General features: G+C 44.1%; 1 protein-coding gene across 1 annotated transcript in view; it reads right to left on the bottom strand.

Moving 5' to 3' along the window:
* LOC115090541 (3-oxo-5-beta-steroid 4-dehydrogenase-like) overlaps window positions 1-13,249 on the bottom strand; it is a 96,181-nt gene that overhangs the window by 26,395 nt on the left and 56,537 nt on the right. The window contains exon 3 of the mRNA XM_029599764.1: window positions 9,797-9,913. Coding sequence (XP_029455624.1) covers window positions 9,797-9,913 — 117 coding nt within the window. The remainder of the gene's footprint in view (window positions 1-9,796; window positions 9,914-13,249) is intronic.

A 13,249-nucleotide genomic window follows, 5' to 3' on the forward strand; every position in this document is an offset into this window, starting at 1 on the left:
GTGATGTTGTACGTGATCACAAAGTGTCACAGTTTAAGAAAAAAAATTGCAATTTTCTGTCCAATTTTGATTGAACAAGCAAAAGTAAAAGACAATGTATGCCTCGCTCTGAGTGCACTTGGAGTATAGAAAGAGATCTGTTTTTATTTTAATAGCTTCAGTGTCTTTGAGCAGTAACCATTGCACTGACCCCAGAGCAGCAGCCTTTCTTTCCTTTGTTCTATCCAACATTTTGTGAGTGGAAAAAGGAGTCAGTAAACACTGTCTACAGTGTGTGTATGTATGTGTGTGTGTGTGTGTATGTGTGTTTGCGCGTGTGTATGTGTGTTTGCGTGTATATGTATATGTGTGAGAAAGGCTCTGTTTTGACAACCTGTACCATTTGCTAGTGAAAGACTACATAGTCAGCAAGCAGAAAATGTATGGCATGCTTTTTAACAAAAGAGACTGCATGCTATCTGTTATGCTGTCTGTGTGTCTTTACTCTCTGTCAGGCTCCAGCCACTTCCCCGTGCTAAGCCCTTCACCTCTGACTTGAAGCAACTCCAATATCGGCAGTATGATGTTTCAAGGACCCAAAATGAAAGTTCCTGTAAACCTGGAAGGCTATTATAGGTCCCCTAACTGGGACTTCCTGTGACACTGGCTGATGTCACATCCTCCAGGGGTATATAAAGAAGTCTCTTGCAACCAGCCGGCGCCTTGGCAACAGGTATCTTGAGTAGCCTGCTCCTCAATGCATGTTGCTAATTCGCGTCTTCTTCTTCTGCCTTCCTGGTTTTGATTCTGGTTCAGGATTTGACTTCTGCTTGCTAATTGCCTGCCCTGACCTCGGATCATCTTCTGATTTCTACTTGCCTGCCAACTACCATGACCTTGGACCACCCTCTGGACCCGCTGCTCGCCCTGACCTGTACTTGGACCTAGACTCTCTCTTATGCCATGCACTGAGAACCACCTAAGTGCTGCTGACTGTCCACACTAAGGACTCAACCTGTGGGAACGAGGGCCGGTACCTGTAAAGCCCTCATTGGTTCCTTCCAGTCAATTCCGCCCTTTGTCAAGGTAGCCATATTGGTTTTCCTATGCAGCGCTTACTGCTATCTCTCCACAAAGGAGTCCACATCACCAATAGTAGTCCAAATGTGCTTCCACAGTGACCAGAGGGTTGACTCCCTAACAGTTTGCCAAGGCCATGGACCCTGCAGAACTGACTGCTCTCCACACCATCTCAGGAATGGCACAGCACATCCAACAGCAAAATATGTTGGGACAGGTAACCCAGGTTTTAGAAAGTCTTGCAGTTCAAATGGATGCTCTCTCTGTACAGGCAGCATCCCCGGGTGGCACCTTCAGCCCCGGCACCCACACCCCCAGCTGCACCATTGCCACAGCTACCTTTACCACCAAGAATGTCAGGGTTTATCAATCAGTGCCATATGCACTTCACCCTACAGAGGGCCCTATTCCTGATGGACAAGACCAAGGTGACTTATTTTGTCTCTACTGGGGGGCCCAACCTTAGCCTGGGCCTCACCATTGTGGGAGCGGTTGGAACCAACCATTGAAAACCTAGACTGCTTCCTTGGCTTATCTTTCATGAGCCAGGATGGCCATCCTTGGCTGTGGCCAATCTCCTCCAAATCTGTCAAGGTTCCCGAACTGTCGGCGAGTCTGCCATTCAGTTCCAGTCCCTGGCTTCTAAGCTGCAGTAGCAGGATGACAGCCTTCTGGCAATTTTCTGCCAGGGACTATTAGAAGCTTTGAAAGATGAACTCGAGTGAGACCTGCCAACTCAGTTGTTGGAAACCTCAATGGATGCAGTTATTTCTCAGTGTGGAACCATTTCATCTCCTTTGTTTTTTCCCAGGACAGAGACCTTGTTCTGAAACTATATTTTAGACAAAGGCTTTCTCTTTTTTATGGTCAGCGAGTCTGGGTTTATCCAGATATTACCCGGGCTACCCAAGAAAGGCGTAGAAAATTTCTTGTTCTTCACAGTGGGAGTGCCGCCGACATAGACTCCGCCTCCCTAAGCGACTAGGAAGCCGCCACTGTCTTTGTCTTCTTCACGGCCCTGGTGCTGCCGCTGGCTGCACCTTTGCAGTAGGAATGTCGCTGACACCTGCTCCTGCCTGTCCCCGGGCCTTTAGGTGCGCACATGTACCCCTTCACAATATTTAAAGGGCCAGCAAAGGGAAAAGCCTGTGACCCCAACGGATGACATCATCAGTTGTCGCCTCATCTAGCCCTATAAAAAGGGCTCAGCTTTCACTCCTTGGGGCCTTCGAATCAGGTTTCACAGTTGCCTGTGGCCTCTTCTCCAGTCAAGGTCCTCCATGGTCTTTGCTTGTCTAGATGGTTCTTCGTTTGATGTTTCAGATGTTCCTGGTCTCCTTCATCTGATGTTCCTGGTCTTGTTCCTCGTCGGAGCTCCTTCATCGCCTGTTTCATGTCTTGATGTTCCATGTTCCTGATGCCCTAATATTCCATGTTCAGATGGTCCTGATGTCCTCATCTCCGGCTCTTCATCCTGTGTCCAGATTTCCTACTTGTCCATCTTTCCTGGCATGCCATCGTCATGGTCCGTGACCAGCCCATGGGGGGCTGTATAGGGCACTTCATGGCACAAGGCCTGTCTTCACGTCTGCAGCGCAAGTCTCCAGAAGGCTCTTGTTTTTAATGCCGAGGTCTGTTCAGAGTTTTGAATCCTGAGTCTTGAATCCTGTTCTTGGTCTTCAGAATACCTTGTTCCTGCTTCCGTCCATGCCCTAGACTCAAGCCAGAACCTGCTCCACTTCAGCGTGGTCCACGACCAGCCACGGGCAGCTGTGTAGGGAGTGCTTCGGTGCAGGCCTCTCCTAAATCTTTGACATGTTTCTGGCTCCAAGTCTTCACTTTCTCGCCTGGAGTCTGCTTCGTTTCCGGCGTGGTTCATAACCAGCCATGGGCGGCCATGTAGGGTGCTCTGCGGTACAGTACTCAACATGTACTAGTGCCTGAATCTTCAGTCCTCGCCTGAGTCTTCCAAGTGTCCTGAAACCTCATCTGAGTCTTCCAAGTTTCTCGAGTCCGTGTCCAAGTTTTCCAAGTATCCTGAAAATTCGTCTGAGTCTTCCAAGTTCCTCGAGTCCTCGTCCGATTCTTCCAAGTTCCATGTCTCATCTTGTTACTGCTTTCAGCCTTTGTCTGGCCTTACGCACTTGTTCCCAAGCGGTTGGTCCAGAAGGGCTACCGAGTGGCTGGAAGACTATTCTTGAGGTCAGCATTGTCTTGCTGGGTCTCACCGGTGCATGCAGATCCAGTGGAGGACTGAGCCTGCATTGTTCCAGTTCCTGATGTTCCACGCCTTGATCCTGGTCCAGCCTTATTCCGGCTCCAACCCGTGCCTGAACACTCTCACTTCCCACGGTGTGTGTCTTGGGGCTCCTCCCTGAGCCATGCCATAGTCCAAGGGCTCACAATCCCTCTAGATCAAGTAACCGCACCTCCGCGCTCGCAACATTAAAATAAGCTGCTGCTCCATAAAAGACACAATAAAATCCTATGCTGCCTAACATAAAAACAGAGGGAAATAGGTTGAAACATACAAATGGGTTACTCTGTCAGGCCCGGTGTGACAGGGTATGCATACTGTGCATTTGCACAGGGCAGTAATGGTAACAGTAGAGACCGCCAGCAGCTGAAGAGGAAGACAGACTGCCAGCAATGTTCAAACTGCCAGCAGCTAAAGAGGAAGAGAGAGGCTGACAGCCGCGGCAAAGTTTAACCTGCCAGCTGGTTGAACTACCTCGCTGCCGCAGTGTTCCCTCCTGGTTCAGCACCAACTACCCCTCCCCAGAGCTGATGAGAAGTCTGCTGGGCCATGGTGGAGCTCATCCCACCAGGCCCGAAGAGAACAGGAGGCTATGTATGTGTGTGTCTGAGTCTATGTGAGAGTTTATATATGTGAGTATGTTTGTGTGCGAGGCTGTCTGAGCCTGCGTGAAAGCTTGTGTGTGTGTGTGTGTTTATGTTGACAGCCTGTATGCATGTGTGTGTCTGTGTGAAAGCTTGTGTGTGTGTGTGCCTGTATGAGAGCCTGTATGCGTGTTTGGATGTGTAAGAGCTTGTGTTTGGCTGTGTGAGAGCCTATGTGCTTGTATGTGTGTATGTGAGTGCCTATATGCATGTCTGTGTGAGGCCTGTGTCTTTGTGTATGTGTGTGTGTGTGTGTGTGTGTGTGTGTGTGTGCCTCTGAGAGCTTATATAGGCTCTCACAGGCATGTGCACACACACACACATACACACATTATGTGTCTGAGGGAGAGAGGAAGTATGTGTGAGAGCATAGGCATGCATATGAGACAGGGAGTGTGTGACAGAATCAGTGTGTTATTGTATGTGTGTGTTGCGTCCGGTCTCAGACGACTTCGACCTTGTGCCTCACCTTTTTCTCTGCTCTCCCCATTAGCCTTGGGAAGATGGCTACCTCCATGTCTGCTAGCCATATTCTCCTGCGACCCCGGAACAGCTATGGCAAAGCCTCACACCATGTTTCTCCTAAGGGCCTCCTAGGGTGCGCACGCGCATGCTACCCACATCTTTATCCACATCGTGGTGGGAACATCAGGGGCGTCCCCCTCGAGTGACATCACGCCATCCGGGTATTAAGCCTACGCTTGTTTGCTAGCTTTTTGAGTTAGCAAGGACAAGGATCAGGATCGTGATTGGATTTGGATTCATCTGGTCTAAGCTACTCTGCCGCTTCCTTGCTGCCGCTGGAAGCTCTCTCTCTGCCCTTCGGGGTATTCTCTAACCTGGGTACCCGCTCCTCGGGGGCCCTTTGCTTTCTTTCAGGTGCTTTACTGGGATCAGGTACTCGCTCCTCAAGGGCCTGCTCTCCCTGCCTCAGTGCCTGTTACCATCTACTTCTGCCTGGTGGAATCAACCTAACAGCTACCATCTAGTGAGTAATCTAACTCTCAGTCTGTCTCATCTACAGCTCTGCTGTGCTGGGAAACCTACACCTGGATATCCCTTTACCATCTTGTTGAGACGGGTTCCCTCTGCCGAGGGTCCCTGGACTGCTACCTGGATCACCTCACTACTGCCACCTCTGGTGGTATTCATCAGCTGTACAATAAAAGGCATAACTGTGTTTGTGCATCCTTAGTCTAGCCCAGTACCGTGGCTCCCCGCGGGGCTCATCCCCATGTGCGTGTTCATCTGTCACAGTACCCAAGAATCCACTCAAACCACAACAGTGTGAGAGAGAGAGAGAGAAGATAAACGCCGACGTCACTGTGAGCTCCGGCGGCGGTTGAAAAGCGCCTCACCATCAAGCGCCGTGCGTCGCGCGCCGAAGGGGCACGACAAAGGGGCTCTCCCCTTTGTGCACCCCTTCGTGCAACTCTTTGTGCTTCATTTAATATTTTTTCTTTTACGTTTTCTGTTAAGTAACCTTTTTTTCAAGTTCCTACCTTATGCCTTTGTTAACAATTTTATTATAAATGTTCTCTGTATTTGACTATGGAAATATTTTTTCCTGCTTTTTCTGTTTTATGTAAACCGGTATGATTTGCATTTTAATGTAAGAATGTCGGTATATAAAAAATTATAAATAAATAAAGTTTGTGTGGCCCTATTTTCCCGAATCCACAAAAATCTCAGGGTGACTGGAAATCCAAAGATCTCAGGTATGGTGAGCAGGAGATTTTTTAATCCTTATTAATTTTAATTATTGGGTGTAATTTGATGTTTTTCCTGTTTTGAAATATTAGAACATTTTTTAATTATTGGATTTTTTGAAATATTGTATTGGTGTTTGGGAAATTTTGGATATTCTACTCATTAACTGGTTGAAATATTTATTCTTTTTATGAATATGATTTTACTATTATGTTTTATATTTCTCAATTTTATTATTTAATGTTTTATGAAGAATGGTTATACTTTTGTTTTCCATTGCTGCTCTGTATATAGAGGCTGGCTTGTTGTGGGTTCCAGTTCAGTTCTTCTCACGTATTTCTATTTATACTTTCTGGACTCTTTTTTTCTGTATTTAGTCAGGCTCTGTCTGTATTCTGCATATGTGATCGAGGTGAAATATTTGGCTGGCATGTAGTTTCTATGTAGGGATCTATAGCAGCCTGGCTTGTTCTAGTTTTCCAATAGGAGGTATATTGGGTTTCTAAGGCCTAGTGTAATATTTGCAGTGCTGCCTTTTCATAGATAAGGTTGCTATTGTTTGAGTGCTTGTAGTTGGATAGTTTTGGTATGGGAGGTTTACTAAATTGTCATGGTAATTTCGTTTATTCATGGCTTTCTGAGGAGCCATTATAAATTCCATAGGAGTTCCAAATGTCTTTTTTGCAATTTTCTGGTTGGCACCACAGCAGTGCATGTAAATATAATATATATGTTGTAAGTGATATTTTTCCTCAAAAGACTATACTTGTAAATGTTCTTTTTCATGTAAAATTTGTTACAAGTGCATTTTATGCAGGAAAATCGGTATAAAAAAAACTAAAAATAAATAAATAAATAAATAATTATATTTTGAGGCTATAGAGGATGTGGGTGGGGTGTGTGTAGGGGGTATGCATGGCTGAAACGTTTGCCTAGGGTATGTAATACCCTTCCGTTGACCATTTATTTTATTTATTTATTTTATTTAAAGATTTTTTTCTATATAGATGTTCACAGAGCATCACATTGGTTTACAAGTAACGTGGGGAAACAGTATATCAAAATTGTAACTGTGCAGTACATATAACGAAGAACATGAATATAGAGCAAAAAGTTAGGATATAATATAATAAAATATAACAAATAATATAGCTTGTAATATAATATAACATAGAGCAATATGATGTAATTTAAAGCAACATATGGAGTATAATTTAATATAATGTAGTACATAAAGCAATATAACATTGGGGGGGGTGGAGAAGGAGGGTATGGAAGCATACAAGGGGGTGTTGAAGCATATGAGTGCAAGGTGGGGTTGGATTATGCAAATGCTTGTTCGAAGAGCCAGGTTTTTAGTTTTTTTTTTAATTTGTGGTGGCAGGGTTCGAGTCGTAGGTCAGGTGGCATAGCATTCCAATTTGAAGGTCCTGCTATGGAGAATGCTCTTTCTTTTATGCTAGAGAGGAGGGGTGGGTTTAGTGGAAGGTATGTGTAGTGTGCCATTGTACGCAGATCTGGTGGGTCTATTGAATGTGTGGAAGTGTAGTGAGTCGTTGAGCCAGTGTACGTCAGGGTTGTGAAGTGTCTTGTGTATGATAGTGAGATTCTTGTAGCAACTTCTGTAGGGGATTGGGAGCCAGTGGAGGTCTCTGAGGATGGGGGTGATATGGTCTTTTCTGCGAGTGTTAGTGAGAACTCTAGAAGCAGCATTTTGTAGCACTTGAAGAGGTTTGATGGTGGAGGAAGGGAGACCTAGCAGGAGGGAGTTGCAATAGTCTAATTTAGAGAATATTATAGCCTGTAGGACAGTGCGGAAGTCATTAAAGTGGAGGAGGGGTTTAGGTTTTTTGAGGACATGAAGTTTATAGTAACATTTTTTCATGGGTTCTGTGGAGGAGTGGATGGGTGTCAGTTTTTAAAAATATAGATTTCTGGAGGGAACTGGGCTTTATTTGACCGGCCTGGGACAGAGACTGAATGAATCAGGAGATGGGGGGCAGCACAGTAATTGTTTGCACAGGGCAGCAACAAAGCTAGCACCGGACCTGTACTCTATAAAAGATACAATAAAATAATCTGCTGTCCAATACCATAAACATAAGATACAATAAAGTCATCTGCCATTCAATATTAAATAAACAGAAGGGATTAAACTGGTCCAATAGTTTCAACTGCATTTATCCACTCACATGGTCTCATCACCAAGAGCATTCTTAAATAACAAAGTTTTAAGGACTTTCTTAAATGGGGCTGACTCAGTTTATAAATGTAAATTGCCAGGAAGAGAATTCCAGAATGCTAGCCCAGCAATAGAGAATGCACGCTCACAAGCAGCAACTAAATATACTGCTCTATATGACGGAGCTTCGAGAAAATATTTTTCCGCAGATGGTATAACTTGAATAGTATGGATAAACAATCATGTACCAACCCATTAGTGCCTTATAAATCAATATCAGCCCTTTAAACTTAACCATCCACTGGATTAGTAACCAAAGCAGATTCATCAACGCTTGCTAAACATGATCTCTAAATAGAATCCCAGTAATCAAACAGGCAGCATTCTGAACTAATTGTAGCACCATTAGTGTTGTCTACTAGTCCCTTACCTCATTGTTGCATGCGTAAACCACTGGATCATTGAACCAGACCTTTAGAACTGATAGTAAAAATTAAACATAAGTAAGGAAAATAAAATAAGTAATTTTTTAAAAAGTAATATTCTTGCAACTCATTCTTCCTGCATAATTTTGAAACAGTGCATCTTTACCCAAGAATTTAGTTTCCTGTAACTTCTGGAGGTGAAAAATCATTTCACAGAAATAATGGGTCCAGAATAACCTTCTGAAAATAAAGCATGTAATTTTGCCTATTTTCAACCACCTTAATCTGTTGTACCCGTGGGACCCGCAAGGCAATTTTGAGAATCCATAGCAGGCCAGTGATACAGGGCATCTGCAGGGCCAAAGTATATGGATTAAAGTGGTATTGACAGCACATGCAATGTTCCCTGTGGGGCGGATTTTAAGAGCCCTGCTCGCGTAAATCCGCCCGGATTTACGCGAGCAGGGCCTTGCACGCCGGTGCGCCTATGTTCCATAGGCCTACCGGTGCGCGCAGAGCCCCGGTACTCGCGTAAGTCCCGGGGTTTTTCGAGGGGGGCGTGTCGGGGGCGTGTCGGGGGCGTGGCCGAGCGGCGCGGCGTTTTGGGGGCGGGACGCGGCATTTTGGGGGCGGGCCCGGGGGCGTGGTTACGGCCTGGGGCAGTCCGGGGGTGTGGCCGCGCCCTCCGGAACCGCTCCCAGGTCGCGTCTCGGCGCGCTAGCGGCCTGCTGGCGCGCGGGGATTTACTTCTCCCCTCGGGGAGGCGTAAATCCCCCGACAAAGGTAGGGGGGGGTTTAGATAGGGCCGGGGGGGTGGGTTAGATAGAGGAAGGGAGGGGAAGGTGAGGGGAGGGCGAAAGCGAGTTCCCTCCGAGGCCGCTCCGATTTCGGAGCGGCCTTGGAGGGAACGGAGGCAGGCTGCGCGGCTCGGCGCACGCCGGCTACACGAAATCGGCAGCCTTGCGCGCGCCGATCCAGGATTTTAGCAGATACGAGCAGCTACGCGCGTATCTGCTAAAATCCAGCGTACTTTTGTTTGCGCCTGGAGCGCCAACAAAAGTACGCGAAGGCGCACTTTTTTAAAATCTACCCCATTGAGAAGAGAGTGGACAATTTTCAAAGAGGCCTTCTCCATGGCCACACACCCGTTTATCCACAGAGAATTCCTTTTTTGACTCTTTGGCACTTGCAGATGAAAATCCCATCATGCTTTTTTGCAGACATTTTTTGCTTGTGCAACTGGTTCTGCAGTTTTTATTTCCCTCCCAGAAGCTGCAGTAGGCTAGAGACTTGGGCAAAAAGTTAGGCCATTTCAAAATTTTGCATTTCATTTGCAGAATTCTTGTGCATTTATTTATTTATTTTTTTTACCCAAAATGAAACCTGGTCCTAAAGCCATCGCAATAAAGTGAATTCTGGGCCCAGTCAGCAGAACAAATGCTTTGGATTTGGATTGAATTACTCACCTTTCCAAATCCGAGCTCAAGGCAAGTTACAAGTTCAGGTAGAGTTGGCATACCTTAAAGGCCATTGGCAATTCAATGATATAAAGATCCACGTAGTCCAGCTGCAGAGTTTTCAGAGTTTTCTCTAAAGTTGGACGTACAAGTTCAGGGGGATGGCAAGTATTCCATAGCTGAAAATGGAAAAAAAGAGAAAAGAATAACAATAAGGAAAGAATTTTTGACACACTAACTCCCAGGTCAGGGCCTTCCCAAATCTATCCTGGGAGCACCACAGTATGTCAGTTTTTCAGGATATCCACAACAAATATGCATGAGATGCTGGAGTCTCCAGTGTATAGAAATGCACATGCAGATTTATCACCTGCATATTTATTGTAGATTTCCTTAAAACCTGTCTAACTGTGGGGTCCTCAGGACAGGCTTGAGAAATCCTGCCCTAGGGAGTATTTAAGAAAGGAGAATAAACCTTTGGCAGTGTATCAGACTTAGGCTGAGGAGTGACTGCATAAGGCCTACACATTCTTATCAGGGATTTAAGTTTTCCTTAGGTATCCAAAGATCAATAAAAAAAAATGCAACTTCCAGCAAGGTCCTTGACTAAGAAAATTCCACTAGATCAGGCCAATTTTTAAACTGGCTGCAGTGCATGCAAGCCGATTTTCAAAGAGAAAATCCCGGCGCAGTTTCCCATTGAAAATTCCTTGGAGCCGGTACCTCAGGGATTATTTACCCTAAGAACTTTGCAGGTCCAGGGTGTTCCAGGATTTCAAAATGAAATCCCTGATCATAAGAACATAAGAAATTGCCATGCTGGGTCAGACCAAGGGTCCATCAAGCCCAGCATCCTGTTTCCAACAGAGGCCAAAACCAGGCCACAAAAATCTGGCAACTACCCAAACACTAAGAAGAACCCATGCTACTGATGCAATTAATAGCAGTGGCTATTCCCTAAGTATAATTGATTAATAGCCATTAATGGACTTCTCCTCCAAGAACTTATCCAAACCTTTTTTGAACCCAGCTACACTAACTGCACTAACCACATCCTCTGGCAACAAATTCCAGACCTTTATTGTGCGTTGAGTGAAAAATAATTTTCTCCGATTAGTCTTAAATGTGCTACTTGCTAACTTCATGGAATGCGACCTAGTCCTTCTGTTATTCGAAAGTGTAAATAACTGAGTCACATCTACTCGTTCAAGACCTCTCATGATCTTAAAGACCTCTATCATATCCCCCCTCAGCCATCTCTTCTCCAAGCTGAACAGCCCTAACCTCTTCAGCCTTTCCTCATAGGGGAGCTTTTCCATCCCCTTTATCATTTTGGTTGCCCTTCTCTGTACCTTCTCCATCGCAACTATATCTTTTTTGAGAAGCGGCAACCAGAATTGTACACAGTATTCAAGGTGCGGTCTCACCATGGAGCGATAAAGAGGCATTATGACATTTTCCGTTCTATTAACCATTCCCTTCCTAATAATTCCTAACATTCTATTTGCTTTTTTGACTGCTGCAGCACACTGAGCTGACAATTTTAAAGTATTATCCACTATGATGCCTAGATCTTTTTACTGGGTGGTAGCTCCTAATATGGAACTTAACATCGTGTAACTACAGCAAGGGTTATTTTTCCCTATATGCAACACCTTGCACTTGTCCACATTAAATTTCATCTGCCATTTGGATGCCCAATCTTCCAGTCTTGCAAGATCCTCCTGTGCTGTATCACAATCCGCTTGTGATTTAACTACTGTGAATAATTTTGTATCATCCGCAAATTTGTTAACCTCACTCATCGTATTCCTTTCCAGATCATTTATATATATATTGAAAATCACCGGTCCAAGTACAGATCCCTGAGGCACTCCACTTCACTCAGTTTGTCCTAGCCCCCGCGGCTGGTGCCACCCTTTTTCCTTATATGGGGAGATGGAGCAATTTTCAAAGGGGATCTTCTTGCAAGTAAAAACCTGTTTATCCACGGAAACGCCCTTGAAAATTAGCTCTTATGTGACCTAGAGAGAAGGAAGCGAAAATTCCCTTGTGAAATCATGGCCCAGATCCCACAAAGCTGAAATGCTTGGTTGTGCAGGAAGCTAGCAAACAATTAACTTACACCAGCCAAAGTGATAATAATCTGCCTCCTTTTTACATCTGATATAAAAGATTTCCCAGAGACCATTTGTCTCGCAGAATGTCCATTTTCTATTAATACAGCAGCTTCAATTTTGTTTTCCTATTACAACACAGTAATGGATCTAGGAGTCAGTGGCGTAGCCAGAACTGATTTTTTGGGTGGGCACAAGGTTAGCAAGCATGGGTGGGCTGTAGGTATGCAGGTCTGAGACCCACTAGTTGTATTCTTATTGATAAATAATGCCATAAACTGCACCCTACAATGGCTTTCTAAGTAGTTTGCAACAGCCATTATGCATCATGCGTGAAACGTTAAAACATTTAACCTCAATTATTTCAAGCACTTACAAGAATTAAAATTCTTATTAATCTATATTAATTTATTTTATATTTATTGCAGTTTATAAATGCACAAGTATATAATGCAAAAAGCAAAGAAGACAATCAGATCCAATCATGCAATAAAACAAAAAATTATATATTCTTTCATGAATACTCTTTGCAGAAAGCCAGAAATCATCATAACTACAATAAAATATCATTAATCATCAGAGCAGGTGCAGAGCAGAGCTAAGACAACTCACATTACAACTAACATGAAAAAAAATATTCAAATTCTGGTGTCACCTTAGCAAAAAATATCCCTCCACTGCTATTTTGTGAAGTAACACAAACTTCTGCAAAGAAACATCTAGAACCTTGCCATACATTACAGTCACATCACTGACTCTCAGGATTCAGAAACAGCAACCTTATGAAAAAGCAGCAATGCAAATACTACACCAGGCCTTGGAACATTAATATATCACCTACTGGAGTAACAGAACAAGCTGTACTGCTACAGAGAAAATATAAGCCAGCAAAAATACTGCATTTAAGTCACACACACAAAGGCAAAACAAAGACCAGCCCTTACCTAATATACGTAGAAATAAGAGACTACAAATTAGAAACATGCAAACAAAACCAAAATAGAAAGCCTGATAAACTAGACTCTGAACAGTGGAATACTGAAGAAAGAGCAAAATACAAAAATATAAGAAATGCACATTCCAAAGTTGGTATATTCCAATTGCTAAAATCTCAAAATAATTTCCTTTTTTTTACCTCTTATCTTTGTATTTTTCTAATCTCTTTTTTACTATTTTTCCCTTGTCACTCATTTCCTAATTCCTTTTCAGTGTCTCTTTTCTCCTACTGTTTTCTTCCCTTCCTCCTCACACACACATGCTTTCTCTCACAGACTTCCTCACACACACCTCTTATCTTTGTATTTTTCTAATCTCTTTTTTACTATTTTTCCCTTGTCACTCATTTCCTAATTCCTTTTCAGTGTCTCTTTTCTCCTACTGTTTTCTTCCCTTCCTCCT

Source organism: Rhinatrema bivittatum, chromosome 4 (assembly GCF_901001135.1).
Source record: "Rhinatrema bivittatum chromosome 4, aRhiBiv1.1, whole genome shotgun sequence".
In the NCBI taxonomy this organism is placed as follows: Eukaryota; Metazoa; Chordata; class Amphibia; order Gymnophiona; family Rhinatrematidae; genus Rhinatrema; species Rhinatrema bivittatum.